The following is a 25,721-nucleotide window of genomic DNA, read 5'->3' as shown; positions in this document are numbered from 1 at the left end:
AATTTACATTCCCAACAGCAGTGTAAAAGTATTCCCTTTTTGAGGTGGGGGGGTCAGCCCCCCGCCCGGCCAGCCGCCCCGTCCGGGAGGGAGGTGGGGGGGTCAGCCCCCCACCAGGCCAGCCGCCCGTCCGGGAGGGAGTTGGGGGATCAGCCTCCCGCCCGGCCAGCAGCCCCGTCCGGGAGGGAGGTGGGGGGGTCAGCCCCCCGCCCGGCCATCCGCCCCGTCCGGGAGGGAGGTGGGGGGGTCAGCCCCCCACCCGGCCATCCGCCCCGTCCGGGAGGTGAGGGGCGCCTCTGCCCAGCTGCCCCTACTGGGAAGTGAGGAGCCCCTCTGCCAGGCCAGCCGCCCCGTCCGGGAGGGCGGTGGGGGGGTCAGCCCCCTGCCCGGCCAGCCGCCCCGTCCGGGAGGTGAGGGGCGCCTCTGCCCGGCCACCCCTACTGGGAAGTGAGGAGCCCCTCTGCCCGGCCACCACCCCATCTGGGAGGTGTGCCCAACAGCTCATTGAGAACGGGCCAGGATGACAATGTTGGCTTTGTGGAATAGAAAGGCGGGAAAGGTGGGGAAAAGATTGAGAAATCGGATGGTTGCCGTGTCTGCGTAGAAAGAAGTAGACATGGGAGACTTTTCATTTTGTTCTGTACTAAGAAAACTTCTGCCTTGGGATCCTGTTGATCTGTGACCTTACCCCCAACCCTGAACATGTGCTCTCTGAAACATGTGCTGTGTCCACTCAGGGTTAAATGGATTAAGGGCGGTGCAAGATGTGCTTTGTTAAACAGATGCTTGAAGGCAGCATGCTCGTTAAGAGTCATCACCACTCCCTAATCTCAAGGACCCAGGGACACAAACACTGCGGAGGGCCGCAGGGTCCTCTGCCTAGGAAAACCAGAGACCTTTGTTCACTTGTTTATCTGCTGACCTTCCCTCCACTATTGTCCTATGACCCTGCCAAATCCCCCTCTGTGAGAAACACCTAAGAATTATCAATTAAAAAAAAAAAAAAAAAGTATTCCCTTTTTGCCACATCCATGCCAACATCTATTGTTTTTCGACTTTTTAATTATGGCCATTCTTGTAGGAGTAAGGTGGTATCTCATTGCGGTTTTAATTCGCATCTGCCTAATGAAGAGTGATGTTGAGCATTTTTTCATACAGTTGTTGGCTGTTTATATATCTTCTTTTGAGAAATGTATTCATGTCCTTTGCCCACTTTTTGATGGGATGATTTGGGGGGTTTTTTGGTGATTTATTTGAGTTCCTTGTAGATTCCAGATACTAGTCCTTTGTTGGATCCATAGTTTGTGAATATTTTCTCCCACTCTGTGGGTTGTTCATTTACACTGCTAATTATTTCTTTTGCTGTGCATAAGCTTTTTAGTTTAGTTAGGTCCATTTATTTATTTTTATTTTTGTTGCACTTGCTTTTGGGGGGTTAGCCATGAATTTTTTGCCTAAACCAATGTCCAAAAGAGTTTTTCTGATGTTATTATCCAGAATTTTTATGGTCTCAGATCTTAGATTTAAGTCTTTGATCCATGCTGAGTTGATTTTTCTATAAGGTGAGAGATGGGGATCCAGTTTCATTCTTCTACATGTGGCTTGCCAGTTTTCCCAGCACCATTTATTGAATAGGGTGTCCTTTCCCCAATTTACGTTTTTGTATGCTTTGTCAAAGATCCGTTGGATATAAGTATTTGGCTTTATTTCTCGGCTCTCTATTCTGTTCCATTGGTCTATATGCCTATTTTTATACCAGTATCATGCTGTTTTGGTAACTATAGCCTTGTAGTGTAATTTGAGATCGGGTAGTATGTTGCCTCCAGATTTGTTCTTTTTGCTTAGTATTACTTTGGCTATGCAGCATCATTTTTGTTCCATATGAATTTTAGAATTGTTTTATCTAGTTCTGTGAAGAATGATATTATTTTGATGAGAACTGTATCGAATCCATAGATTGCTTTGGGCAGTGTAGTCATTTTCACAATATTGATTCTTCTCATCCATGAGCATGGGATGTGTTTCCATTTGTTTATATCATCTATGATTTCAGTGTGTCATAGTTTTCCTTGTAGAGATCTTTCACCTCCTTGGTTAAGTATATTCCTAAGTCAGGGGCTGGGCACGGTGGCTCACGCCTATAATCCCAACACTTTGGGAGGCTGAGGCAGGCAGATCACTTGAGGTCAGGAGTTTGAGACCAGCCTGGGCAACATGGTGAAACCTGGTCTCTACTAAAAATACAAAAATTAGCCAGGTGTGGTGGCGCATGCCTGTAGTTCAGCTACTCGGGAGGCTGAGGCATGAAAATCACTTGAATCCAGGAGGTGGAGGTTGCAGTGAGCCGAGATTGTGCCACTGCACTCCAGCAGTGTCTCAACAGAGTCTCGTTCTCTCACTCAGGCTGGAGTGCAGTGGCACAATATATATTAAAAATTAAAAAATATATATATTCCTAAGTATTTTAATTTTTTGCAGCTGTCATAAAAGAGATTGAGTTCTTAATTTGATTCTCAGCTTGGTCATTGTTGGTGTATAGCAGTGCTACTGATTTGTGTACATTGATTTTGTATCCTGAGACTTCACTGAATTCATTTATCAGATCTGAGAGCTTTTTGGATGAGTCTTTAGGGTTTTCTAGGTATATGATCACATCATTGGCCGACAGCAACAGTTTGACTTCCTGTTTTCCAATTTGGATGCCCTTTATTTCTTTCTCTTGTCTGATTGCTCTGGCTAGGACTTCCAGCACTATGTTGAATAGAAGTGGTGAAAGCGGGCATCCTTGTCTTGTTCCAGTTCTCAGAGGGAATGCTTTCAACTGTATATGTGAACATATTTTAAAACCACAACAGGTGGATACTGATTTTCTGCTGTCAGCTTACCTGGCACATGTAAAGCCACAGAAGACATACCAGCAAAGTTGGCAAAGCACTTCTGGGAATGCCTGGTATTATGCAGCTATGAAATCTTGTTCCCTGTCCTCCCTAAACCCTTTTGGGTTGGTGATGTAGCCACACTCTGGCCAAAATGGATGCTCACTAGCAAGAACTTTTAGTTTCAGGTGAAAGAGTTGGGAAAGGAGCTTTCACCCAGCAAATCAGATCTTCAGCCAGCCTGTACTGACATACCTGTATTTGTCACACAGGATAATGTTTATCTCTCTAATTTTCAGAACATTATCAGGCATCTGAGAAGTACCACCTGGTTGATTGTAACACATAGTACTTTGCCCAAATGAAAATCGTGGAAAAATTCAACACTGGTCAGTATAGAATGCGCATGCTCGTAAAGTCTAAATATTTGCTTCCTCATGACTCCCACGTGAGTTGCTTAGGTAGATTTCTGGCTTGGGTTCAGAATGAAACTGAAAGTACAAAGAGCATCTTTGTCTGGCTCAGGATGTTCTCATTTTTTAATGAGATGGGAGCTCCCAAATGGACCACAACTGGTTGTCCAACCTAGGATGGTTTAAGGGAAAGGAAAGGAAGTTTCTTTAGAACAGTGGTTCTCCATGATACCGAGACTGACAGCAACAGCGACACCGAGACCAACAGCAGCACACCACCTAGAACCCTGTTAGAAATGCAAATTCTCAGTCCCACCTGGACCTATGAAATCAGCAGCTCTAGGGTGAGGCCCAGCAATCTGTGTTTTAACAAACTTTTAAGGAGATTCTAAAACATGCTTGAGTTTGAGAAACACTGCTTTAAAAAAAAGTCCTACCCGCAGCTTATTGCATGTAATTTAATCATAACTCAGTAAAGTAGCTCGGCTGGATACTTTCACTTATTCTTGTTCATGCATAAACACACCAGCACAGAAATCGCACAGACAGATCCGGACACAGGACACACATAGCACAATGAATGGCATAGACAACTGTTCATAGAGTAAGTACCAGAGCCCAAACTCCCTGACCCCTGAAAGTGGAAAATGTGTAGTGTCCTTTCAAGAAGGGTAAGGGTTGGGCACAGTGGCTCATGCCTGTAATCCCAGCCCTTTGGGAGGCCAACGCAGGCAGATCCGTTGAGCCCATGAGTTCGAGACCAGCCTGGGCAACATGGTGAAACCCCAACTTCACAAAAAATACAAAAATTAGCCAGGCATGCACCTACAGTCCCAGCTACTTGGGAGGCTGAGAAGGGAGGATCACTTGAACCTGGGAGGTAGAGGTTGCAGTGAGCACCACTGCATTCCAGCCTGGGTGACACAGCGAGTCCCTGTCTCAAACAAAAGAAAGAAGGGTGAGGAAGAGAATGGGAAAGGGGAGAGACAGAGCAGAGAAATAGGAGAGGGAGGAGGAAGAAAAAGGACAAAATACAGCGTGTTTTCAAACATGATTTCATAAGACACAAAGTCTTTCTAAAGACAATCAGAATTCAAATGCCAGTGATCTTCACAGGAATCTTAATAAGAAAGTAAAAAATTTGTAATAATTGTATGGCTCATAAAACTCATCATGATTGAGGGTGTTGCTCACATCCTTAAAAGAATAAGCATCCCACCAGAGATGCATCTGGCACTTCAGAACTTTCTCCCAAACAACTCGTTTGCTTTTATCTCGTGGACACTGTGAAGGGAATTGTTGATTATGTTTCCTTCTTTCAAGAAAACGCAGAATCAAATTAGCAAGTGAATATCAATCAGCCTTTTGTATGAGAGCCTCACGTGGCTTTGCCTCACATTTCCTGCCTTTATTTCCCCTGCCTGGGTGTCCTCCTTTGCTGCACATTTGTGCTTTTGTCAGACATTTCAAATCCTTTTAGGAATAAGGCTGGCAATAAGGAAATACGGAGAAAGGCTCTTTCCCCAAGCAAACTGGAAACCTGGGAGGAAGGGCAGTCAAGGCATGACAGCCATGGGTCCAGTCGGGTGGAGAAGCCCAAGGGGGCTCACTGATGCTGTAGGCAGTGCCTGTGGGGCAGCTTCTTTGCCTCTGGTGGAGGGTGAGTGAACAAGCCTGAAGGCAGGAGCAGAAAGGGGAAGGACAGCTATTAGTGACTGAAAAGCTCTTTGCTCAAGTTGTTTCCTGGGGTTAGGAAAAGGCAGTAGGGAGAAGGAATCTGTGTTTTCTTGTTTTTTTTGTTGTTGCTGTTTTTGTTTTTGTTTTTTTTTGTTTGTTTTTTCCGAGATGGAGTTTCGATCTGTTGCCCAGGCTGGAGTGCAGCGGTGCAATCTCAGCTCACTGCAATCTCCGCCTCTCGGGTTCAAGAGATTCCCCTGCTTCAGCCTCCTGAGTAACTGGGATTACAGGTGCCCACTACCACACCCGGCTAATTTTTGTATTTTTAGTAAAGACAGGATTTCATCACATTGGCCAGGCTGGCCTCAAACTCCTGACCTCAGGTGATCCACCCACCTTGGCCTCCCAAAGTGCTAGGATTACAGACGTGAGCCACAGCGCCCAGTAGAATCTGTGTCTTATAAGATGGGCTGATCTCTGTCTTCCTTAGCATTCTCCCTTTGAGACTAATCAGTATCCACACAGGATTGGCCAGCCTGATGCAGGCACCACGGATCCAAGCATTCCTCCCTGTTGGTGTAATGCACCAGGCACAGATCCAGACCACCCTGGTTCCACTCTGCTCAGAGTTCCCAGAGAGATGGGCCAGTGGCATCAGCACAGATGATTAGAGCACCTGTTCAGGTCTGGTGCAAAACCTGAGAAAATACTTGTTTTGATATCCTGTCTGGTTTGGAATGGGTAGAAGGGTATTTTCCTTGGATAGCTATGTTGGAGGGACTTATTCCAGCTCTAAGGTGGTCTGATTGGACAGAACCTGGGAATCAACCACAAGCAGGGGTGTTTGGAGCTGCCCTTTCCCCCAGCCAGCAGTGCCTCCCAGAAAAACTTCCATAAGCCGCTCCATCAGGACTGCAGTGCCAACCTTGACCAGTCACTTCTGAGTCCAGTTACATCCATAATGACATTTCTCCACTGCCCCCTTCACCCCCAGAGCATGACAGATGAGGGGCTTCACGGAACGAGTCCCCGAGCTGTGATGGGAATCTGTCTCGCTCCACTACAGAAAAAAAATATATATCCCTGAACAGCTGTGAGGTATTCTTTCATTAGTCATCTGCATCTTACCGCTAGTCTTCGCTTCCTCTTTCTACAATAAAAACTGAAAACAGATTAAATGTCATATTCTGACAATGATTGTTTTCAAACACCCAGGCTAGGAAAGGGGAGGTGACAGAGAGAACACTAGAGAGAGAACAGAGGGTTTGTGAAGCCATGGGCCATGGAGACAAAAAGGGAGAACTGTCCCTGCACGGTGGGAGGGCACCAGGGAGTGTCCCAGGGTGGACGGATCTGCACAGTGACCACATAGGCTCAGCTCAAGACTGAATGCTTGTGTTCTAAAGCTTTTTGTTGGGAGCAATTTACAACCATTGAGAAATCAGACTGGAGAAGCTATGTGGAGAGGAGAAAGTAAATTACACCATAAACAGAAATACTCACAGGTCAAAGAAAGTGCAGATAGACACCGAAAGATCATATGCTCAGCGTTGTCCACATTGGAGAAGAAACTGCAGGGTCTTTTGAGAAGGTATACACCCTTTGGCAGGTCTCACATGAAGATGCTTGCCTCTCCAGAAAGTCACCCTAAGGCCAGTGTGGGCAGGCTGCAAGGAGATCATGGGGGAAGGTGAGAGGGGGTAAAGCAACTGTCAGAGAATGCCACAATCAGCCTGGCTGGAAGAAGGGCCTGACCAACTCAATTAGTGCTGATGTGGGTCACAAAACCACCTCAGAAACAATGGATAGTGAAGTTCAACCATCTGGTCAATGGCTGGAGGACTCATTCAGCTAAAAGCACAGTGTCTGATCAGGTCTTAACTAGCCTTCATATTTAGTCATTGTATTAGTCCATTTTTACACTGCTAATAAAAACATACCCAAGACTGGGTAATGTATAAAGAAAAAGAGTTTTAATGGATTCATAGTTCCACATGGCTGGGGAAGCCTCACAATCATGGCAGAAGGCAAAGGAGAAGCAAAGGCGTGTCTTGCATGGCAGCAGGCAAGAGAGCTTGTCCAGGTGAACTCCCATTTATAAAACCATAAGATCTCATGAGACTTATTCGAGTTAAGCCTACCACAAGAACAGTATGGGGAAAACTGTCCCATGATTCAATTATCTCCACCTTGCCCCACCCTTAACATGTGGAAAGTATTACAATTCAAGGTGAGATTTGGGTGGGGACACAGCCAAACCATATCAGTCATTCAATTCAATATAGTTTGGTGAATGTCTACTGTATTCATTTTCTTTTTTTCTTTTCTTTTTTTTTTTTTTTTTTTTGAGACAGAGTTTCGCTCTTGTTGCCCAGTCTGGAGTGCAATGGCGTGATCTCAGCTCACCGCAACCTCCGCCTCCTGGGTTCAAGCAATTCTCCTGCCTCAGCCTCCCAAGTAGCTGGGATTACAGGCATGCACCACCACACCCTGCTAATTTTGTATTTTTAGTAGAGACAGGGTTTCTCCATGTTGGCCAGGCTGGTCTCAAACTCCTGACCTCAGGTGATCTGCTGGCCTCGGCCTCCCAAAGTGCTAGGATTACAGGTGTGAGCCACCACTCCTGGCCTACTGTATTCATTTTCTATGCTGCTTAACTACCACAAACTTAGCAGTTCTAAATAACACACACTCATTATCTATAGTTTCTGCAGGTCAGAAGTTTACACACAGGTTGGCTGGTTTCTCTGCTGAAGGGTTTCACCAGCTGCTATCCAGGTGACAGCTCGGGCTGCAGTCTCATCAGAGGCTCAACTGAGGAAAGATCTGCTCCAAGCTTCTTCAGGTTGTTGGCAGAATTTATTTCCTTGTGGCTGTCAGACTGAGGGTTTCAGTTTCTTGCTGGAGTCTACCCTCAGCTCTTAGAGACTGCTGACAGTTCCTTGCCACTTGGGATTCTCCAATATGGCCATTTATTTCATGGAAGCTTGTTCCTTCAAAGCCAGTAACAGGGAGAGGGACAGAGAGAGAGTGATAACAAGACAAACTCTTCTATAACATAACCATGGGCATAACATCTCATCACCTTTGCCACATCCTATTGGCTAGAGGCAAGTCACAGCCAAGGGGACGGGATTACACAAAGCTGTAGACCCCAAGAGGTAGGAATCATGGGACACCTTAAAGTCTGTCTGCCACACCTGCTGTTTTAGGCACCAGAGATACAACAGTGAACAATAAGCCATGTCTTAGAGGAAAGCAGCTGGAGAGAAAGAGACAGAGAGAGAGAGAATCCATAGATTAAAGAATTAAAGGACATATATTACATTAAAAGACATATCTATGAATCTCCATGAATCTCAGTATCTGGTCCTCATTTGGATCCTAATTTATTTTTTATTTTTTAGAGACAGGTTCTTGCTCTGTTGCCCAGGTTGGAGTGCAGTGGCACAATCAGAGCTCATTGCAGGCTCAAACTCCTGGGCTCAAGTGATCCTCCTGCCTCAGCCTCCTAAGTATCTAGGACTGCAGGTGTGTCCACTGCACATGGCTAATTTTTCCTTTTTCTTATTTTTGTAGAGAGAAGGTCTTGCTATGTTGCCTAGACTAGTCTCAAACTCCTGTCCTCAAGTGATCCTCCTGCCTTGGGCTCCCAAAGTGGTGGGATTACAGGGATGAGCCACAACACCTGGCCTGGACCCTAATTGTTTTTAATGTAAAAAAACCCTATTATTTATGAAACAATTGGAAATTTCAATACTAACTGGGTATATGATGACATTAAGGACTTATCGTTAATTTTTAAAGTATGATCATTGCATTTGTGAATCTTTAATGAAGAGTCCTTATCTTTTAGAAATTCATACTGAAATATTAAAGATAAAATTATGTGTCCAGGAGATTTTCTTCAAAAACACTATGACAGTGGGAGAAGAAGGTGGGGCTACGGATGAGGTAGAATTCCCAGGAGTTGATTGATGGTTGTGGGGCTGGGATGATGGGCGTGTGGGAATTCATCAAACCGTTCTATCAACTTTTATGGGTGTTCAAGATTCTCCACAAGAAAAACCTTTAAAGATGGGCAAGTATTTTCCCTCATTTGTAATCAGAAAGGCAAATGACAATCATTTGAAACCACCACTTTGTATCTATCAAATTGCCAGAATTTTTTTAAAATGACAATGCCCATTGCACGTGAGGCTGTGATAAAACAGATGCTCTGATACCTGCTGCGTGGGGGTGGAGAGGAATGGAAAACAAATTGGTCTAGTCTTGGGAAGCATTTTGGCAATATGTATCAACAATCTTTAAAATATTTATATCCTTCACTCCAATAATTCCACTCCCAATAATTTACCCTAAGAATTGACCCTCAAAATGGAAAATGCTTCTGCACAAAGATATTTGTCATAGGGTGTGTAGTAAAGAATCCGCCTTACCCAAAAAGCAGTCTGGCCTTTGTTCTCTGCTGCAGGAAGGTGAGCTTTTGGACCTTGGGATGTCCTGCCTGGTAAGAGTGCCTTTGTTTGCCTGGGGCCTTGGCCACTGGACAGTTTAACAGTGATTTATGATGGGGACATTGGGCCATGCAGTATCCATTTTACCTCTGGAGGGGCTGAAGACTAAAGAGCAGCTGCACGGGCAGTCAACTATGGAGCCCCAACAAAAACTCAGGATGCCAAGGCTCGAGTGAGCTTCCCTGGTTGCCAATATTCCATGTGCATTGTTACATATCAGTGCTGGGAAAAGGACACTTCCCAGGACTCCATGGGTAAAGAACAACTGGAAACTCCATGCCTGCAACCTTCCTGGACTCTGCCAATTGCATCTCTTTCCTTGGCTGGTTTTAATTTGTGCCCTTTAGCTGTAATAACCCATAACCGTGAGTCTAACAGCTATCAGTGAGTTCTGCGAGTCTTTCTAGTGAATTATCAAACCCCAGAATGGTTTTTGGAACGCCCCCGGACTTACAATTGGTGTCACAAGTGAGGGTGGTCTTGTGCATTGTGCTCCCGCTAACCTCGAACAGAGTTATTTATAAAAGAAAAAAGGGCCGGGAGCAGTGGCGGGCAACTGTAATCCAAACTACTCAGGAGGCTGAGGCAGGAGAATCGCTTGAACCCAGGAGGCAGAGGTTGCAGTGAGCCGAGATGGCGCCATTGCGCTCCAGCCTGGAAGACAGAGTGAGACTCTGTCTCAAGAAAAAAAAGCCTGGGAACAACTGTAATGTTCAATAAGAGGAACACTGTGTGTTTGATACAGCCATTAAATATAGCACCTATAAAAATATATATTAACATGAAAGCCTGGTGCAGCGTCTCACGCCTGTAATCTCAGCATTTTGGGAGGCCGAGGAAGGAGGATCGCTTGAGCCCAAGAGTTCAACACCAGCCTAGGCAACATGGTGAGACCCTGTTGCTACAAAAAATACAAAAATTAGCTGGGCGTGGTGGCGCACACCTATAGTCCCAGCTACTTGGGGGGCTGAAGCAGGAAGATTGCTTGAGCCTGCAGTGAGGCTGCAGTGAGGCTGCAGTGAGATGTGTTTGCCCCACTGCACTCTATCCTGGTGACAAAGTGAGACCCTGTTATATATATATATTTATATGGGAGGATGGCTATGTAACACATCAAACACAAAATGTTGGAGGCATAGTATAATTACTATATACATGTAGAATTCAAAATACATGTAGAATAACATCCACAGAAATTATAACAAAATGCCAATGAGTAGCTGTTTGGGAGTGGTAATATTATATGATTTTATTTTTGCATTTTCTACTTCTGTATATTTTTCAAATGGTCTACAATACGCTAATATGTGTAGCTTAGTTTGATAACCAGAAGAGTGTGTGTGTGTGTATGTGTGTGTGTGTGTGTGTGTATGTGTTTAGTTTCTAATTTTAGCCATACTAGGGGTGATTCCATAGCATAAAGGAAGATGGTTCATGACTAGAAATTCCTCAAAACCTCAAATCTGGCTCTGTCACTAAAAATGTCACCAAAAGGAAAGAAAGAGAGATGGAATATAAGGAAATCTAGGCAGCTGCAGAAGGAACTCTGATGGGCACCACTAAAAAGGGGGAAGGACAAATATAAAGGATGGGAAGAAGAAACAAAGTGAGGACCTACAGAGAAGGTCACATGAAGCCCTGAGCAGGGCGACAGGCAGCACTAGGAAAGAGACGGTCGTGATGACGGATGATGTGAGTCTATAACAGGGGCTTCAGCCTGGCAAACCCTTTGAATCACTCCCCGGTCAGTACCAACAGTGAGGGCTTCGTTCCTTGAGGGAGGCAAGGGGGTCTTGAGTTGATACTATGCACAAAACACTTTCCTAAATATTGCCTCTATTCTCATGGGATTCTGTTATTGGCAGAATGGAATGTGAATGAATAAATAAGCTGACTTTTGGTTAAAGAGTGTCAGAAGGCTGAAGCCAGCAATGAGTTGAGACTTGCAAAAAGAGCCCAGGGCATCACAAATGGCTCCTGCTTTTTAAAGTTAAGTTTAGGGCAAGTATAAAAAAACATGGCACAGGCCACTATTTAGGATCAGTAATGATTATCAGGAAGAAGGCAGAAGCCCTCCATCCCTAATTTACTTGTCGCTTCTGTCAAATAAAGTCTTTTACCATGAAATGGGTAATACAAATGTTGGTAAGAGGGAATTAAAGCTCCAAGTGCAGAGATGATAAAAAGTGCACCTGTTCTCTAGCCACGCTAATGAATTAAAGTTGATTACTTCAAAGAATTGCTTTCCAGATGTTGATAACCCTTGCAAATGGCACTGGTAAACTGGCAATGATCTTGGAGGCAACCAAGAGAACAGAAGATTTTAGAAGATGAGGACTGGTGCTCTTATAACAAACTACATCCTAGACATAATGCATTGCATTTTATTAAGTATTTTTACACAAATTCTTGTTTGTTCTTCCCAACAAACAAGTACGGTTGGGCCAAATGAGAGGATCAATGTGACCACAAGTAAGGCCCCACCCAGAGGCTTGCAGGTATGCTCAGTGGGATGGATAAAATTATTCCATCTATTCTACAGTTGAGGAAGCTGAGGCCCAAGTTAGACTCACCAAAGGTCCCACCGAGAATTCATTCTGCAAATACAGGAGCTACTCATCACCCCCAAGCAAGAGTCTCAGATCCTAAATAACTTCTGAGCACCTAGAAAACAAAATGGTGATCACGGTGATGCTGCATGGGTTCATTTACAACACACACATGCTACATCCAATTGACATCACTTCTGTCTTTGCCATATTAGACTCTTGGATGTGGTCCATCTGTGTTTCAGCAAAGGGCTTCTTACTCCCCTTCTGTGTCAGGCCCAAGGCTAGGCTGTCCCTTAATGGATGGTGGAAGAATGAGGTGCCCACCAGGAAACCCAGAGAGCTGTGTCAGTGAGGCTAACGTGAGTCAAGGCAGACCAGCCTCAGAGCCTGGTTACTATTGAAACCTGCACTTTGTTTTATATTGAGAATGATATTGCTATAGGCAATAGACTATAACTCTCATACATTGAAGGGAAACTGGACTTACCTGGGAAAAGGCTGGAGAACTCACGAAACTGACGGGAAGGTGAAGGAGCCAGGCAAGGGTGGCCAGAACTGTCTTGTCAGGGCGCTCTCGCTGGAATACAGGCCTCCGAGTGTTGTCTCAGGGCAGGGGGGCTGTCCTTCTACCACCTAATCAAGATTGAAAGTTCAGGACAGTGAATCCCACTGCATAGCTTTAGAAATTATGCCTACCCATCGAGCTTGGAGAAAGGAGGGAGAGAGATGTCATTAAACCTCATGACATGAGAGTGGAGGAGGGCAGATTCTCCAAAGAAAATCAGGGTTATTGCTGGAAATAAGGCAAGTGAGTCACCTTATTGACACTTACGCAGGGCCCATAGCATAGAGGGCAGCTTCTCGGGAGAACGAGCCTCTGCTTCCAGGGCCCATATTAACATGTGGAGGGACTAATGCAAGAAAAACACCAGAAAATAGATTTTGGTAAAGTACAAGAAAACACTTTCTAAGAGTTGAGCTTTCTGACAAACATGAGCAATTATAGGAGCCAGCAGTGATGTTCAGACAATCATTGGGTTTACCTGCAAAGTTATAGTGAACTCACATATCAGATGAGGAATGGGACTGGGCCACAGAGTTTAGTCCCTGTCAATTCTGAATTTCTTATTCTATCATGAAACAGTGAATGCATGGCCTGGTTTGACAGCAAGAGCAGCATGTAGCATATGAGGGAATATCAATCCTTTACAAAACTCAGAAATTAAAGTTCACTCACGCCACTACTAAGCTGCCATATTTCATAGTCAGCCTAGCTCCTGACACAGGGGTTCAAAGAAATTGAAGTCTTGTTTTTCTTGATGCCCATGGAGAGCTTGCAGTCACCTGGCTGTGGGCTGCAGCCCTGTGGATGGAAAGCATGTCTGAGTCAGTGCCTCTGTCAGGAGACAGATGGAAGCGGCCACATGACCCCTGGTCCCACATCCATTCCACCAAATGGAGAGACATGACAAGCCTCTTATTTTCAGGACACAGCATCATTGATTATTCCCTGTTAATGCTTCCCTGTCGATGGCGGGCAGGGACTAGAGGGAAATGGAAGGATGTGATATCCAGGCCACCCAAAGGGAAAATCAATGTGATATGGTTTGATATTTCATCCTAGGATAACCTCTTTCTCTGAGCTCCAACCCACAGGCCACTGTTTCTCTCTCCAACTCCACCAGACACTGTCACATCCTTTCACAGTCACCAAAGGACACGGAGGGAGGAGACAGATGAGGAGTGGGCACCAAAAATGATGAAACTCTGCTTTTGTTTTCTTTTAGGAATTTATAGCAACGAAACAGTCTACGGGCTGTGCTGAGACTTCCTAAGCAGTTTCAGATCAGAAGGGAAGAGCCTACTAAGTCAGCTGAAGAAACCCTTGTCTGACTTATTACAGATGCAACCCACAGAACGCTAATCTCAAAGGATGACCTTGGAAAACCGACAACCTAGAAACTGCCTGCCCCCTGGCACAATGTGGAAAGTTACAAGTTCAGAGCAAGAGGTAAAGACTTGTAATGCAGGGAGGTGAGAGGGAGAAAGCAACCTCTTTCTGTACACACACACACGCACGCACGTGCACACACACACGCGCACACACGCACACACACACACACACATCAAACACCAAGTATTTATGTTCCCCCTTCCCCCAAAGGAATCCAACATTCAAAACAAAACTCTTATGAATCTTGTATGTAACAGAAAGGGGAATTTTTGTTCCTTCTGGGGTTTCAGGGTAAAGAGGAAACAATACCACTTTATTATCTTTTAAATGGCGATGCGAAACAATAATATCCAGATACCTAAAGCTATGCTCACCCTTTGGTTCCAGACAAGGCGTCTTGTTAGCATTTAACCTCATCAGTGCTGTAGCCACACAGATCCAGAAACTGTGTTAGTTTATTTCGCAGTGTTGCTTCTGGAAAGCTCCAGGTTGTCCACTGCTATTTTCCTTTCACATAGGAGTTGCGCTGGGAGAAGTGAGTAGATGGTTTTCCCTGCTTTCCTTACTCCCTGAGGACAGGAATCAGGGACTGAGCCCTCTGCCTGGGAGAGGCTGGACCAGGTGACCTGCAACGGGCTTTTCCAACTCTGATTCTACGTAGGGTTCCTGTGGTGCAGACTCATGGGGCTGAGCCAAGGAGTCTGTTTTCTGCCTGTTGGGGGAATTGGGCAACTCATGTTTTACATACCTATGCAGTGTGGATATCAATCCTACTGGAGTTCTTGTAAGTAGTACTTTATCCAATGCATTCATATATGTACAGGATTATCTCTGTGTTACAGGAACTACTGTTTAATATCTTAAACGAAAAGCATACGTCTTCACAGGAGCATGATTCATTTCGTGTTACGCAATTCACAAATGACCTGCAAGGATGCTGCCACTGAAGCTGTGGGTTGCAAACATCCTACACAGTGTTGCTGCACACCCCTGGATTCGTCTCTCCACAAGGAATCAACTTCATACTTTGGGTTCTACCCCATTGGCTGGTCACAATCATTCCTGCCTGAGTCCCTCCCTCCTGGACTCTGGTACTCCACTGATCTCATTTCCCTGCAGCCTGGGGTCTTTCCTCCACTCCACACTGGCCAGTCAGGGGCTCAGGCCTTTTGAGGTTAGGAGAAGAGGGAGAAACACCACACCAGTGATATCGTGTAGGAGGGTGAGTATCCTAATCAGAACAGATGCCGGCCAGAAGACTCAGGGTCAGAATCCCAGTGTATCTGATGCTGTGGAAGTTTCTTTTCAAACAACGTGGAGAATATACATGGCCTGACAGCCTATTCGAAAAGAAAATGCCATGGGCCCTCAAGGATCCCCAAATTGCAGGAGGGCTGGAGCTCTCAGACAGTCCAGGAGGGAGGCACCCTGTGCAATACTTCCTGCTGAGGCCCTGGGCTTAAAGCGGAGCTGGGACTGCACATGCCCTCCGCTCAGCTCTCAGACATCCCCTTACACTCAGAAACACCTCTCCATGCTCACACACTTTTTTGGGCTTTCATTTGCCTTGTTTTATTGAATACAATACACTTCCAGAAAAATGCACAATCATAAGTGTACAGCTCCGTGTACACTCTCTTTTACAAACAGAACTCTCTTAGTTTATTTTGTGCTGCTATAACAGAACACCTGAGACTGGGTCGTTTACAAAGAAGAGAGATTTACTTTTCACAGTTCTGGAGGCTGGGAAGTCCAAGATCAAGGCATCAGAATCTGATGAGAACCTTCTTGCTGCATCCTCACACAGCGGATGGTGGAAGGGGGTGAACCCACGCCCACGAGCCCTTTTTATAGCGTCATTAATTCATTCACAAGCCTTCATGACCTAAACACCTCCAATTAGGTCCCACCTCCCAACACTGTGGCATTGGGGATGAAGTTTCCAACACACACATTTTGGAGGGACACATTCAGGATATAGCAAGAACACATCCTCTAAACAAAGACATAGAACATGACCACAGTTTCCACAGGCCCTTTTTCTCCCTCCAGTTACTACTCACATCTACAGCAAGCACAATCCTGATTTGTAACAGCAAAGTTCAGTTTTGCTTCTTCTCAACCCTATATAAATGGAATCATACAATGCATTCTCATCTTTGACTTCTTTTGCTCAACGCTGTAATTCTGAGATTCATACGTGTTGCTGCATACAGTTTGTTAATCCTCATTTCTGTACAGTGTTCTACTCTATGAATATAACACAACTTATGAATTCATTACCCTGTTGATGGGTGTTGGTATCATTTCCAGTTTTCACTGTTATATGTAGTACTGTTATGTACATATGTTTTGATGCATATATGTATGTGTATGTATGTTTCTATGGGGTTCGTACTTTAGAGTGGAATTTCTGGTAGATTGGGTTTGTGTATGTTCAGCTTTAATAAACATTGTCAAATAACTTTCTAAAGTGGTTGTACGAATTTACTCCCTGACAGTAGTTTATGAGAGTGTTCGTTGCTCCGTATCCTTACTTAGTAGTTGGTGTTATCTTTCTAATTTTAGGCCTTCTGTTGAGTATGTAGTAATATCGCATTGGGTTTTAATTTGCATTTCATGGATGACTAATGATGTTTAAGCACTTTTTGATGTATCTATTGGCCATTCAGATATTCTCTTTTGTGATGTTTTCTTCAAGTCATTTGCCCATAATTTCATTGGATCATCTGTTTGTTTTCATTGATTTGTAATACTTTTTAAAATAGATTCTGAATGCAAGTCCTTTGTCAAATATTTGTGTTGCAGGTATAATCTCCTATTTTGTGGCTTGCTTTTTTACTAATGGGGTCTTTTGATAAATAGAACATTTCAACTTTAATATAATCCAATAATTATAGTAATCATTTTCTTTCTCTTTCTAGGTAGTGCTTTTGATATTTTATTTTTTAAATCTTTACCTACTTCAAGTAAATGAAGACACTTTCCTTTTTTTAACCATAATATTTACTTTTTTACACTTTCATCTTTATTATGCAATCTATATGGACTTGGTTTTTTTCAAGTTGTGGAAATAGGGATCAAGATGTATATTACCTGTGAATATCCAACTGAGTCAGCACCATATATTGAACGGGTCATCCCTTCCTTGCTGCACTACATCATTACCTTTGTCCTTAGTTAAGTGACTATGTGTGTGGATCAGCTTCTAGACTCTGTTCTGTTTCACTGTTTTATTTGTTTATTCTTGCACCAATACCACATGGTATTAATTACTGTAACTTTATAAGAAGTCTTGATAGCTAGCAGAGTGTCTTCCAGCTGTGTTCTTTAAACACTCTCTTCTCTATTCTTGGTCTCTAATGTTTCCATGTTTCAGAATCAGCTTAATTTCCCCCAAGAAATCTGCTGTGATTTTGACTGGAATTGCGTTAACTCTGTAGACCAGTTGGAAAATAACTGACATCTTTACAATATTGAGGCTTTCAATTCATGAACACAGCAGATCTCTCCATTTATTTAGATCTTCTTTATTTTTCCTCTGTAATGCTTTCCATGTAAAGATTTTTTCTCATCTTTCATTAGATTTATTCTCAGTTTATGTCTTCGATGCTATTGTAAATATTTTTAAATTTCATTTTTGAACTGAATATTGCAGATATATAAAAATATCATTGATTTTTGTAGAGTAAACTTGAATCCAGTAGCGTTGCTAAATTTACTTATTTCTAATAAATTTAATTGACCATAGATTCTTTTGGATGTTCTACATAAACAATCATATGCTTTGCAGTCTGTAACTTCTTTTCCTTGCCTTATTGCAATGGTTAAGATCTCTAGTACAATGTTTAATAGAAATAGTATTAGGAAATATTCCTAATCTCAAGGTGAAAGCTTTTAATATTTCACTATTAACTATGATATTTCCTGTAAGATTTTTACTGATCTTTACCAATTTAAAGATGTTTCCTTCTATTCCTAGTGTGTTAAGTGTTTACTATGAATAAGTATTTGATTTTATCAAATGCTTTTTCGGCATCATTCTTTTGAGATATTTTTTCTGCCTTACGATGCTAATGTAGTGAAATACACTAATATTTAAATGGAAACATAATTCATATATCTTGAAAGTCATCATTTTAAAGAGTACAATTCAGTGGTTTTTAGTATATTCACAAAGTTGTGCAACGATTACCATATAACTCCGGAACATTTTCATCACTCCAGAAAGAAACCTCATACCTACCAGCAGTCCTTCCCCATTCCCCTTTTCCCATTGGCCGCTACTAATCTACTGCCTGTCTGCAATATCTGTCTCTATGGATTTGCCTATTCTGAACATTTCATGTAAGTGGAATATGGCCTTTTCTGTCTGGTGTTTTTCAATTAGCATAATATTCTCAAAGTTAATCCATGTTGCCACATGAATCAGTACTTCAGTCTTTTCATGGCAGAATGATGTTTTATTGTACAGATATGCCACATTTTGTTTACCATTCATCAGTTGATAGGTACTTGGGTGGTTTTCACTTTTAGTTTATTGTAAATAAGGCTATAATGAACATTTGTGTACAAGCTTTTGGGGGTACATAAGTTTTTCACTGTCTAGGAATGGGTGTAAAGTGGCATCTTGTAGTTTCAGTATTTCTTCAGTGACTAATGATGTTGAGCATCTTTTCATGTGCTTGTTGGCCATGCCTACATCTTCTCTGGAGAAATGCTTACGCCAGTCTTTTTGCCCATTTTTAAATTGGATTGTTTACCTTTTGGTTGCTGAGTCATAAGAGTTCTTTATATATTCTGGATATCAGACCCTTATCCAATATATGATTTGCAAATATTTTCTCCCATTCTGTGGTCATCGTTTCATCTTCTTGACAGTGTCTTTTTGAAGCAAAAAATTTTAAATTTTGATAAAGGCTTATTTATCTATTTTTTCTTCAGTTGCTTGTGCATGTGGTGTCATATCTAATAAACCATTACCTCATCCAAGGTCATGAAGATTTATGCATTTGTTTTCTTCTAAATGTTTTCTAGTTTTAGCCCTTACGTGTAGGTCTTTGATATGTTTTGAGTTAATTTTGCATATTGTATAAAGAGGGATCCAACTTCATTATTTCGCATGTGGATATCCAGTTGTCCCAGATAGTTTGTTGAATATAAATCCAGTTGAATGGGTTGAAAACACTGATTTTGTGATGTTAAGCCAAAATCTTGCATTCCTAAAATAAATAATTCACTGAACTTTACTTTCTAATATTTTCTTTAAGATATTTATAAGTATGTTCATTAGATATAGTGGCCTATAATTTTCCTTTCTTGTAATGAACCTGCCACCCTTTGGTATTAAAATTATGGTAGCCTCAAAGTGAATTGGGAATTATTTTTCTTTTTGTATTATTTCAAACAGTTTGTATAAGACTAGTGTCAATTCTTTAAATGTTTAAAAGAATTTGCTGGTGAAGAAAAAAATCTGGACTGGGGATTTGTTTGTGGGAAAGTTATAGTTACAGATTCAACTTTTTTTTTCTTTCTTTTTTTTTTTTTTTTTGGAACACAGTCTCACTCTGTCGCCCAGGCTGGAGTGCAGTGGTGCGATCTCGGCTCACTGCAATCTTCACCTCCTAGGTTCAAGCGATTCTCATGCCTCAGCCTCCTGAGTAGCTAGGATTACAGGAGCATGCCACCACGACCAGCTAATTTTTGTATTTTAGTAGAGATGGGGTCTCACCATGTTGGCCAGGCTGGTCTTGAGCTCCTGACCTTAAGTGATCCACCTGCCTCAGTCTCCCAAAGTGCTGGGATTACAGGTGTGGGCCACTGTGCCCAGCCCAGATTCAACTTCTTAAACAGATATAAACAATTCAAATTTTCTATTTATTCTTTTGGGTTTGTTGTTGTTACAGGGTCTCGCTCCGGTTGTCCAGGCTGGAGTGCAGTGGCAGCATCTCAGCTCATTGCAGCCTCGACCTCCCTGGCTCAGGTGATTCTCCCACCTCAGCCTCCTGAGTAGCTGGGATTACAGGTGCATGCCACCACACTCAGCTAATTATTTGTATTTTTAGTAGAGACGGGGTTTTACATGTTGGCCAGGCTGGTCTTGAACTCCTGGACTTAAATGATCCATCCACCCTGGCCTCCCAAAGAACTAGGATTACAGGCATGAGCCACCATGCCCAGCCTTCTATTTACTCTTGAGCTGGTAAATTGTAATTTCCTAGAAATTCCATTTCATGTGGATTTTCTGATTTGCTGACAGAAAGTTCTTCATATTACATTCTTAGAATATGAAGGCTTGGGGTTTTAAAAAATCCCAGGCTTTTTCTGGGGTTTTATATTGGTAATCTGTGCCTTTTTTCTATTTTTAAAATAGAGTTTAGAGTAGTTTTGGATTCACAGCTAAATTGAGCAGAAGTACAGAGAATTCCCATATACCTTCTTCCCCCACACATGCACAGCCTTCCTCACCAGAGTGATACATTTGTTACAATCAACACATTATCATAACACAGTTACACATCTTTATCATCCAAAGTCCATAGTTGATACACTAATGTTCACTATTAGTGTTATACATTCTACGGGTTTTGATAAATGTATAATGGCATTTATCCATTATTGTAGTATCATACAGAGTATTTTCACTGCCCTAAAAATCTTCTGTGCTCTGCCTATTCATCTCTCCTTCCTGTCTAACCCTTGGCAACAATTCATCTTTTTACTGTCCCCATAATTTTGCCTGTTCATATAGATGAAATCATACTGTAGGTAGCCTTTTCAGATTGGCTTCTTTCACTTAGCAATATGCATTTAAATTTCCTCTATGTCTTTTCATGGCTGGATAGATCATTTCTTTTTAGAGTTAAATAATATTCCATTGTCTGCATGTACCAGATTGTTTATCCATTTACCTGCTGAAAGACATCTTGGGCAATTACAAATAAATCTGCTATAAACATCTGTGTGCAGTCTTTCTGTGGACATAGTTTTCAGCTCATTTGGATAAATACCAGGAAGCATCATTGCTAGACTGTATGGTAAGAGCATGCTTAGTTTTGCAAGAAACTGCCAAACTGTCTTTCATCATAGCTGTGCCATTTTTCATGCCCATTAGCTAATTCCCATTAGCGTTCCTGTTGCTCCACATGCTCACCAGCATTTGGTGTTGTCAGTGTTTTGGAAAATCACCATTGTAATAGGTATGTCATGGCATCTCATTATTATTTTATTCTGATGAGCATCTTTTCATATGCTTATTTTCCATCTGTATATCTTCTTTGGTGAGGTGTCTGTTCAGATCTTTTGTCCACTTTTTAATTTAGGGCTTTTTTTTTTTTCTTATTGCTGAGTTTTAAGAGTTCTTTTTACAGTTTGGATAACAGTCCTTTATCAGATGTGTCTTTTGCAAACATTTTATCCCAGCCTGGGGCTTATGTTCTCATTTTTTTGACTTTTTTTTTTTTTTAATCAGTCTTGCTAGAGGTTTATCAATATTATTAGTATTTTCAGAGAACCAATCTCTGGGTTTGTTGCTATCCTTTTTCTACTTTTTGAGATGTGTACTTAGACTGACTTTTAGCCTTTTTTATGCAAGTTTTGATGTCATTTAAAAATTGCCATATAGTTCAAAATATTGTCTAACATCTACTATAATTTATTTTTGAACTATCAATAATTTAGAATTGTAATGTTTAATTTCTAAATATTTCAGGCTCTGCTGGGGTTTTTTAAAAATTGATTTTTAGAGTAATTTCACTTTGGTCAGAGAACATATTTTAGCTGATTTACCCTTTGGAATTTGTTGGGACTTACTTTAAAGACCAGCATATGATAAATTCTGGTAAAAATTCAATGGGTGCTTGGAAAGAATACCTCTTCTGACACTGCTGGTTATAGTATTCTATGGACATCAATTAGGTTAAATTTATTATTCATTTTATTGTAATCATCCATATTATTAATGACTACTTGTACTATCAGGTACTTCTAGGTCTGTAATTTTGTTTTCTATATTTTGAAGCTATATTATTAGTTGCATTAAAATACAAACTATATCTTTCTGGTAGATTTATCTTTTTATCTCTATGAAATGTTCCTCTGTGTCCTTAGTAATGCTTCTTGACTTACATTTATCTCAACTGATATTTGTATAGCTATATCAGCCTTTTCTTGGTGTGTTTTTTATCATCCTTTTACTTTCAATCTTTCTCTTAACACTCAAAGTACGCCTCTTGAAAGCCAGATATAGTTAGGTTTTTAAAATATTTACCCATGTGTTAGGCAGCCTCTTTAAGATGACCTCAAATGACCAACCTCCTGGTATTATAGCCTTGTGTAATTGCCTTCCTTGTGTGAGGACTGAAGCTGACTAACCTCTGGTGAATTCTAATGGTTAGTCTTGCTCATGCAAAAGTTGTCAGATTCAAAATGGAGTCACTTGTGTCAAACCCTGACAACATGGAGCCAGGGAAGGCTATGAAAGGAGGGATTTCACGCACGATTTGCCTGATAACAGAAACGAATAAAAGCTTACCAACTTAAGTCACACAAGGATAGCAGGGCAGCTAATCACTTTTCTAAGAACACTTGCCTGACACATTGACTCATATGCAAGGCCAACCAAACAAAACATAATTTTAAGATCACAAATTTCACCCAATAACCGCCACCACTCACAAATCAGCACTTGCCAGCTCCCAAAAGACACTATCCCCACCAATGACTTTCTTTCAGAACGACTTGTATAACCTCCTCTTTCCCCAGTAAAACCCTAACCTTTTCCTTTTCTCTGGACATACTGGAGGACACCTGGGTCTGTCTGTATGTATGACCTGGATTGCAATCCCACATCTTGTGTATTATTCCCCAATAAAACCTTTTTACTTAGAGATTCATCTTTCTATACATTTTTATGTTGACATACGTTATTTCACATGTATAGATACAATTGTATCTGTAGGACAAATTCCTACGATTGCTGGGTTTAAAAATGTAATGAACCTTTGTAATTTTAATAAGATACTGCCAACTCTTTATACTTGGCACTAGTTTATACAATGTATGAGAGCATCTATTTAACTACACATTTGCCATTATAGTGTGTTAACAAACTTTATTATTTTTGGTAGGTGAAAAACTTCTATTATTAAGCATTTTCGTATGCTTCAAAGTCATTTGTATTTTCTCTTCTATTAAATGTCTCTGTTAATCTCCTTTGCCCATTTTTATACTGGATTGCTAATGTGTTTTCCTTTTTATTGATAGGGACTCTTGCTATTTTAGATAACTTAGGCCCTCATCTTGGCAGAGTTACACATTTCTTGCCCAAGTTCTCATTTGCATTTGCTTATGGTGCTACTGCCATGAAGAAATGTTTTCTCTCTCTGAAGTCTAATCCAGCAATCTTTTCTTTTATGGCTTCTGGGTTTTGTGTCATACTTAGAAAGGCCTTCCCCAGTCTTAGGTTATAAAATAACTTTCCTTTTTTTTTTTTTTGTACTTTTAGAAAAAGTATTTTTTTAATGTTTAAATCTTTAGACTGTCTGTAATTTGTCCTGGTATAAGAGGTGAAGTATAGATCCAACTTAATTTTTTTCACCAGAGCCCTACCTAGTAGTTCCCACCCCATTTGCTGACTAATCTTTTTTCCACTGATTGAAAAGCCATCTTTATCATATTCTCAATTCTCGTAAGTATTTAGATCTATTTTTTTAGATCTATTTTTGAACTGTTCTGTTCCACTCATCTGTATGACTACTCACAAATTACTACTACTCTGTTTTAATTGCTGTAGATATATAAATTTTAATATCTAGTAGTCTCCCTCTATCGTTATTTTTTAATATGAACTTTAGAATTAATTTATATAATTTTTTTCAATTCTATTGGTATTTTTATTGAAGATCACATTAGATTTGTAAATCGAGAGAAGTGGTATCTTTATGATGCTGCGTATTTCTATGAGAGAACGTGGTGTATCTTCCCGTTTGGGTCTTGTTTCATCTCTCATTAGCATTTTAACATTTTCTACAAATATTTCTTGTGTTTATTCCTATGTTATCATTTATGTTTTGTGCTATTACAACATGGGTCTTTTCTTCCCTTAGAGCTTGAAATTAGACATTGTATCTATAAAAGCTATTGATTTCTGAAAATTAATTTATTAAATTCTTATTTTGTCAGGTCTGGTTAGTCTTCTTTAGTTTCTAAGTAAAAAACTCAGTATCATCTGAAAATTATAATTTTCCCTTCTCTTCTAATTTCTGTATCTTTAATTTCTTTCACTTAATTGTTTCGCCTAAGTCTTACAGAACATTTTTAAATAATAGTGATAATTAGTGGACATCTTTTTCTTGTTCCTGACTTCAATGAAATTGCTTCTGGTATTCTCAATTAAGCATGACGCAGGCTTTGGATTGAGATAAATATATTTTATCACATTAAGGAAACACCCAGCTATTCCTAATATTAAATGATCCTTGCATTCCTGAAATAAGCCTCATTTAGCCATGGTAAATTAGTCTTTCATCTAGAGCCAGTCTGACTGGGTTCAAATCCTGGCACCAATACTTCTTAGCTTTTTGTGTTCAAGCATAATACTTCACATCTTCATGACTCAGTTTCTTTGTCTCTTAAATGGGGATGATAAGAATATCTACTCATTAGGTTGCTGTGAAAATCAATCGACTACATGGAAAGTTGAGCATCTTTTCACGTTTGAGAGACATTTGCATTTTTTCTGTCAACTGTCTGCTCATATCTCTTCTACAGTGGTCTACAGGAGATTCTCTATTTTTATGTTATTTACAAATTAGGAGTATTAGCCTTTAATCTGTGATGTAAGTTGCAACCATGTTTCTGGGTTATCACTTGTATTTTAGTTTGCTTACTGTGTATATGCATGCAAGGTTTTTTTTTCAACAGTCAAATATATCTCTTATTGCATCTAAATTTTTAGTAGTATTTAGTGTGGAAGAGTACATTATTGGTCCCAAAACTTTCCATTGTCTATATCCCCATCCTTTGCCATGTGGATTTACATTCCCTTCTAACAAAGGAGTGGGGTATATTTTTGTACTGGTCCAAGGAGATGAGGGACACTTAGAGCAGAGGTGCCCCAGCTGAGTTCAGTGGCATTATTATGCAATAGCTAACCCAGGTTACAAAGCATGGGTCCACAGTCTTTTTTAAAAAAAAGTTTGGATAGCAAATATTTTAGAGTTTACGACCACATAAAGTCTCTGTTCCATGGTCTCCTCTTTTGTTATTGAACACTTTAAAGGTGGAAGAAAAAACAAAACAAAACACCATTCTTAGCTTGCAGCAGTCCAAAACTAGGCCTTGGGTCAGTCAGATTTGGCCTACAGGCTATGTGGCTTGCTGACCCCTGTCACAGAGGAATTCATCTTTTTTTTTTTTCCAGTAGTTGTATAGTTTAAATTGTACAATTAAATCTCTCATCAATTTGAAAATTATCCTGGCATAGTGTGAGAAACAGATCCACTTTTTCCTGTATAGCTATATATTTATATGTAGCTATATAACTATATCCAGTTATCTCAACACCATTCATTTTTATAATCCATCTTTTCCCCCACTGACTTAGGGCACCACCTTTATTGTATCCTGAACTTTCATATGCAATTGGGCCTGTTTCAGAATTTTCTATATCATTCCATTAATCTATGCATGCACCTATACCACACTTTCAGAGTTGTGTTTTATGTTTTAAT

At 41.1% G+C, this 25,721-nt stretch overlaps 1 protein-coding gene across 3 annotated transcripts in view; it reads right to left on the bottom strand.

Annotated features, from left to right (window-relative positions):
* Positions 1-5,129: 5,129 nt before the first annotated feature.
* GPATCH2L (G-patch domain containing 2 like) overlaps positions 5,130-25,721 on the bottom strand; it is an 84,585-nt gene continuing 63,993 nt past the window's right edge. Inside the window, exons 10-12 of one of the 3 annotated variants that reach the window (XR_010150833.1) lie at positions 12,523-12,668; positions 12,057-12,147; positions 5,130-6,633 (exon numbers count right to left, since the gene is read on the bottom strand). Coding sequence is in view for 1 of the 3 variants with exons in the window: in XM_063792757.1 (XP_063648827.1) it covers positions 12,543-12,668 (126 nt within the window). In the remaining 2 variants the exon portion in view is untranslated. Of the gene's footprint in view, positions 6,634-11,857; positions 12,148-12,522; positions 12,669-25,721 lie in introns of those variants that run through there. The other 2 variants (XR_010150832.1, XM_063792757.1) reach the window with 2 other exon arrangements.

This window comes from Pan troglodytes, chromosome 15 (assembly GCF_028858775.2).
Source record: "Pan troglodytes isolate AG18354 chromosome 15, NHGRI_mPanTro3-v2.0_pri, whole genome shotgun sequence".
In the NCBI taxonomy this organism is placed as follows: Eukaryota; Metazoa; Chordata; class Mammalia; order Primates; family Hominidae; genus Pan; species Pan troglodytes.
This window is presented reverse-complemented; position numbering and strand designations above follow the sequence as displayed.